This window comes from Melanotaenia boesemani, chromosome 11 (genome assembly GCF_017639745.1).
Source record: "Melanotaenia boesemani isolate fMelBoe1 chromosome 11, fMelBoe1.pri, whole genome shotgun sequence".
NCBI classification, from domain to species: domain Eukaryota; kingdom Metazoa; phylum Chordata; class Actinopteri; order Atheriniformes; family Melanotaeniidae; genus Melanotaenia; species Melanotaenia boesemani.
In genome coordinates this window covers 37,310,633-37,317,239 of record NC_055692.1, presented here as the reverse complement: position 1 = coordinate 37,317,239, position 6,607 = coordinate 37,310,633, and the positions used below count along the sequence as shown (strand labels likewise).

General features: G+C 46.3%; 1 protein-coding gene across 2 annotated transcripts in view; it reads left to right on the top strand.

Moving 5' to 3' along the window:
• dok2 (docking protein 2) overlaps nucleotides 1–6,607 on the top strand; it is a 40,745-nt gene that overhangs the window by 4,184 nt on the left and 29,954 nt on the right. For both annotated transcript variants that reach the window (XM_042000164.1, XM_042000166.1), the window contains one exon: nucleotides 3,227–3,335. In XM_042000164.1, the coding sequence (XP_041856098.1) occupies nucleotides 3,227–3,335 (109 nt within the window). The remainder of the gene's footprint in view (nucleotides 1–3,226; nucleotides 3,336–6,607) is intronic.

The window sequence follows — 6,607 nt, the reverse complement described above, 5'->3', positions numbered from 1 at the left end:
AAACCAGAAAAGTCAGAGTGTTAGCAAACAGAGGAGGCAGCCTCCATCTGGATGCATGTCTGAGCTGAAGTGGACAAAAAGGAAGTGAAGAGTGGAAACAGAGTTAAATTTGGACGTGTTTGACTGTGGTTTCAGGGTTTTAGAAGGTGTTTGCACAGTGGTGTGAAAAGTTCGCCTCTTTCTGATCTCTTAGTTTTTGCATGTTTGTCACACTTAAATGTTTCGGATCATCAAACAAATTTAAATATCAAATACGACACAAGTAAACACAAAATGCAGTTTTTAAATGAAGTTTTTTATTATTAAGGGAGAAAACAATCCAGACCTGCATGGCCTCGTTGAAATAGGGATCGCCCCCCTGTTCTCAACAACCACGCTGGTCAGCCTGTAATTTCTTCACCATTCGACTGGACAGAATTCCACAGGACTCACAACCAGCTACTAACTAATGGTTCACATCATGTTATGGCTGTAGCTCCGCCCATTTTGGCAGCAATGTTGTTGATGTGATGTGACCATGACAATGTGAAGTCAAGCCGAAGTGCAAGAACAGTTTGTACCTGCTGTAATGTTTGACCATCTCTATGTGTTTTCAGGGTTCTCTGGTAACCTCTGCCAAGAACCAAACGTCATACTCACTGTTTCTCACATATTAAGGAAAAGTTTGCTGGCCGCACGCGAGTATAAATCTAACTTTAGGTTTAGGGGCAATCACTTTTTCACACAGGGTCAAGTAGTTTTTTCTTCCTCAATAATAAAAACCTTCATTTAAAAACTGCATTTGTCTTTACTTTTGTTGTCCTTGACTGATATTAACTTTGTTTGCTGATCCAAAGTAGGAGACAAACACTTTCACACCACTGTAGGTAAAAGATGTGAACGGCATCATGATATACTGTAAATAAACATGGTCGGCACCTGTCAGGCTTCTGCAGCAGAGCCATTAAATCATAAGAAGAAAATGAGCTTTAGTTGTTTTATTAAACTGGAATGGATTTATCCAGGGTCATTTAAAAACAGGAAGAAAATCTGACGAACGTTCTCTTACCGCTTCCTCACAGCATTTAAAGTGAAAGCATATTTATACAGCACTTCTCATACATACAAGTTAGATTTGTTCCGGGCTCTAGGGACTGAGCTACAGGGGGGGTCAGGGTGGCAATGGTAGACTGTGAAATCTGATTAAGTTCAGGTGATTGACAGGTCACTGGAGGGAAACAAAGACAGCTTTCCAGACCTGTCTGGACCAGCAGTGGAGAAACAGGTCCTGGAAGCAGTCTGGTTTAGTACAGGAAGAATGAAGAGAAAGGACACAGAGACAGACCCCAGACCCAGTACCAGCAGCCCCACACCAGGCTCCAGTCTACCACCACCACCAGACCGTAGTCCAGAACCGATCCCGTACTACCACACCAGGATCCAGTCTACCACCACCGCCAGACCGTAGACCAGAACCGATCCCGTACTACCACACCAGGATCCAGTCTACCACCACCACCAGACCGTAGACCAGAACCGATCCCGTACTACCACACCAGGATCCAGTCTACCACCACCACCAGACTGTAGACCAGAACCGATCCCCCTACTACCACACCAGGATCCAGTCTACCACCACCACCAGACCGTAGACCAGAACCGATCCCGTACTACCACACCAGGATCCAGTCTACCACCACCACCAGACTGTAGACCAGAACCGATCCCGTACTACCACACCAGGATCCAGTCTACCACCACCACCAGACCGTAGACCAGAACCGATCCCATACTACCACACCAGGATCCAGTCTACCACCACCACCAGACTGTAGACCAGAACCGATCCCCCTACTACCACACCAGGATCCAGTCTACCACCACCACCAGACCGTAGACCAGAACCGATGCAGAACAATATGGGGCCCAACATGGAGCCTTGAGGAACTCCACATGTAGATGCACAATGATGTTGTTGTCATGCATTTGTAATTTGTCTCCATGCACTAAAGTAGATTTTTTCCAGCGTCACTGGACAGGCTCCATTAGTCCTCCATAATGTTTAGTTATTCACATTTAAAATCGCTGCATTGGCTCCCCGTGCATTTCAGGATTGATTTTAAGTTTTTTTTAGTAGTTTATAAATGTCTTAATGGTCTTGGGCTCTTATTTTTGGTCATGAACCCCCGCAGACCCTCAGGTCCTCTGGTTCCGGCCTTTTAGCAGTTCCAAGGGTGAGGACCAAGACATACGGCTCTTTCCGTTGTTACGGCCCTCGTCTGTGGACCCGCCTGCTGGAGGACTTCAGGGCTGCAGAGAACGTTGATGTTTTTAAAAAGAAATAAATTTTTATTTGATCTTAATTTGTTTTACATCATTTTATTTCACGTTATTTTATTTTCATTTTACTTAACTGTACTACTTCATATTTATTTATTAATTCATTCATTCTAAGCTGTTCTTATTGTTTCTTACGATTCTTTCATTTTCATTTTAACTCCAGTGTTTTCCTCGTGGGGATCCTCCATGTCGGGGTTTTGGATCACCACGACATTCATATTGTTTCCTCACAGCTGCTTGGTGTGTGTGTGTGTGTGTGTGTGTGTGTGTGTGGGGGGGGGGGGGGGGGGGGGGGTTTGGGTGTGGCTGCTTGGTGTGTGTGTGTATGCATGTGTGCGTGTGACTAAAATATTTAATGAGTGTTTTTATTCTGTAATTCTACTTTGATGTATGTGACGGCTTGTTTTATTTTTAATCATGTAAGACACTTTGTTCTCTTTGGCATGAAAAGTGCTTTAGAATAAAGTTCAATTTGATTTAAAAGATGAACAAATCATTTAAGTCTTAAATATTTCTTCACATGTGGGTATATTTGCTCATATTTATGTACAGTTTTACATGTGACTGGTGGATGATTTAAAGTTTAAAAATGAGATTGCTTAGGATGCTGAATCATGGTAATTCTTCACACTTTGAGCCAGTACTCATCCGTCTGGCTGTCTCAGATCTGCAGAGTTCTTATAGGAGCTTCATGGAGATGAAGTACTTTGGAATTATGTCATTAAATCGTGGCCTTGTGTTCATTTGTTGGAAGTGAAAACGAAAGTATGGGCCTAGCATGCAGCATGGATTCTTTTGATTTGATTTTAATTTTTGAGCCCTTTTAATCTGGAAAATTATCAGCTGTTTGTTGCTGTTAGTCAGTGTTTCTCTTTGATTTGCTTGAATTCACCTGACTTGTTTGCAGATGAGCTGGATGGACCACGGAGCGAAGCGAGGCAACCTGCAGAGAGGAAACAGAGTGGATGTAGATGAAGGCATGGAGGACAACTCCCTGTACAGCGGCAGACACACAGGTACATCCCACCGTCCACCTGCCTGTCTTTGAATTGAAATGTGCTTTTATCACAGCGTTTTCTCCTGCACAACAAGCTGTTAGATGTGTTAGATGGAGGTTTGCTGCTGCAGGAGGCCGTCAATCTGCATGTGCAGCTGGACAGAATGAATATTCTGGTTGTCTCTGTTACAGTCCGACCGATCCAGAGCAGGTTTTGCTGCATAGTTGACTTAGTGCAGCCGTTTGTCAGTTCAGCCTCAAGACTTCCTCTGTTACACCTTCACCCCAAAGCCCACTTCCTCCTTGCATTCTTTTCCCATAACAGCCAAATTTAGCAGCGTGCGGTTGGCATGACGCAGTTCTCTGCTGAGTAGAACCTTCTCTGAGCTGATCTGGTTCATCTTCACATGTGGGTATATTTGCTCATAAGCCTGTGGACAGTGAACACACCATGTAAAGCTTTGTGTCAGTGGAAGGTCCAAAAAAAAAAAAAAAAAAAAGGGAGAGAAAAGGAAATTCCACTGGTTGCTATGGTGATTCCCACCTTTTCCAGGGGGACAGGTAGCACGCAGCTGCTGGGCAGACGGAGGCAGACGAGTCTCAAACTCACAGTTTTCGCTGTGAAAACTAAAAGTCAAGTTGAAATCATTCTTGAGCTGTGAACAGCAGAATCTTCTGATGAACACACAGAGAGATATTTACTCATTTACTGGTTATTATGTGGCTTTTATGGCAGCTGAAGAGGCCGAACACCCAGAGCTAGAATCGCATGGTGGTGAACTGGAGTTAAAACTTGACCCCGTGGCCACCGAGTTTTTTATACGTCACATTTCATGTAAAAGACACCTCCAAGTTCGAAATATAAAACAATTAAAGCATCACAGCAAGCTGTAAAACAAACAGTCAAGCTTTATTTGTAAAGCCCTTTACAATAACTAAAAGGTAGTTAAAGTGCTTCACAACCATCATAAAAAAGTACCTAAAATAATACATAAAATATCAAATAATTAAAACAACACAGAAACACAATTGGAAAGTTCTACAGTGCTGCAGGGTATTAAGCTCCTTCAGACGGCAGAAGATGGACAAAATAAGAAGAGCAGACACCCAGAAACAAGTCTGGCCGAGTCAGAATTAAAAGCCCATCAAGAAAGTATAAAAGAGATGAAAACACACCGCTCAAACTAAAAGACGATGAAAAACATACAGTGAGTTAAATATGGAAGAAAATTACATCATCATCATCATCATCATCATCACTGTCAATGTACATATGTAAGTAAATAGATTCAAAAAGAAAAGAAAAGAAAAGAAATCTACCTTTTCTTTCTTAATTATGGAAGCCAAAACAATGTTGGACAAAAGAAAAACAAAAACGACAAAGCTACAGAATAAACATACAAAAATAATTTATAAATAATAAAATAAAATAAAATAAAATAAAATAAATAAAGCACAGACGGGAGGGGAAGAGTGTACCAACCCCTCATTTCCACCAGGTGCGTGTACACCGCGGCTTCGTTCCAACCTCCGCGGGGGCAAAACGTGTCCACGCAGGGGACAAACGTGTCCACGCGGGGCCAAACGTGCCCACGCAGGGGCCAAACGTGCCCACGCGGGAGCAAACGTGTCCACGCGGGGCCAAACGTGCCCACGCGGGGCAAACGTGCCCACGCGGGAGCAAACGTGTCCACGCGGGGCCAAAAGTGCCCACGCAGGGGCCAAACGTGCCCACGCGGGAGCAAACGTGTCCACGCGGGGCCAAAAGTGCCCACGCAGGGGCCAAACGTGCCCACGCAGGGGCCAAACGTGCCCACGCAGGGGACAAACGTGTCCACGCGGGGCCAAACGTGCCCACGCAGGGGCCAAACGTGCCCACGCAGGGGACAAACGTGTCCACGCGGGGCCAAACGTGCCCACGCAGGGGCCAAACGTGCCCACGCAGGGGACAAACGTGTCCACACGGGGCCAAACGTGCCCACGCGGGAGCAAACGTGTCCACGCGGGGCCAAACGTGTCCACGCGGGGCCAAACGTGCCCACGCGGGGCAAACGTGTCCACGCGGGGCCAAACGTGCCCACGCGGGGCCAAACGTGTCCACGCGGGGCCAAACGTGCCCACGCGGGAGCAAACGTGCCCACGCGGGAGCAAACGTGCCCACACGGGGCAAACGTGCCCACGCGGGAGCAAACGTGTCCACGCGGGGCCAAACGTGCCCACACGGGGCAAACGTGTCCACGCGGGAGCAAACGTGCCCACGCGGGAGCAAACGTGCCCACGCGGGAGCAAACGTGTCCACGCGGGGACAAACGTGTCCACACGTGTCCACACGGGGGCAAACATGTCCAAACGGGAGCAAACGTGTCCACACGGGGACAAACGTGTCCACACGGGGACAAACGTGTCCACACGTGTTCACACGGGGGCAAACATGTCCAAACGGGTGTCTGGTGTGAACGCCCGGAGTGCGGTCCGCTCCATACGGGAGCGGTTTTCCAGGGCTTTCCAGGTCTGGATCAAACTTAAAGCAAACTGGACCAAGGTGGTCTCAGAAGTCTCCGTGGCTTATGTGGCGTCAGCAGATCGGATCTGTACTTTATGAAGCTTTGGGGAACTCCACATGTAAATGCTGAACAACATGGGGTCCAACATGGAGCCTTGAGGAACTCCAAACACCTTTTTTTGATATTTAAACTGTAGATGCAAAGGAGAAAATGAGCTTTTAAGTAGCTTCAGACATTTCTGAGTAGGGTCAGATTGTGTGACATCACTGCTCTCTCACCTGAACCGTCTGTAGAAAAATCCCAAAAGTCGTAGAACGAGATATGTGATTATCTCGTTATCTCTCGTTCTAAAATTTAGAACGAGCTGTGTGAGCTGTGTGAGCTGTGCGGTACAACAAAGGCTGTTTGCTTTGAATCTTGAGGTCTTTTCCAGCCATCCTTCCTCCCTCTGTCTGCGGTTTCTGCAGCTGTGTGGACAGGTGTTAGTCAGGCTCCTGCTCCAGTAGCCAGGTGCTGAGAAAGCACATCAAACTCTCCGCTGTGTCCTCATCAGTGGTTCAAGCCTACCATTTAACTGTCTTTCATCTCACATTCCAGTGTGATAATTTTAAAAGAAATAGTGTAAAATTCCTCCACTTTGCTCCTGTCCTACATCCAGAATGTCTCCTGTTCATCTTATTTGGATTTGGGGTGTCACTCTGGGCATTAACTGGGCCTTGGAAAGCTCAGACAGGTGCTCCTCTGTATCTATAAATTTGTGTGTGAACAGGTGAGTATAGCTTGTTGT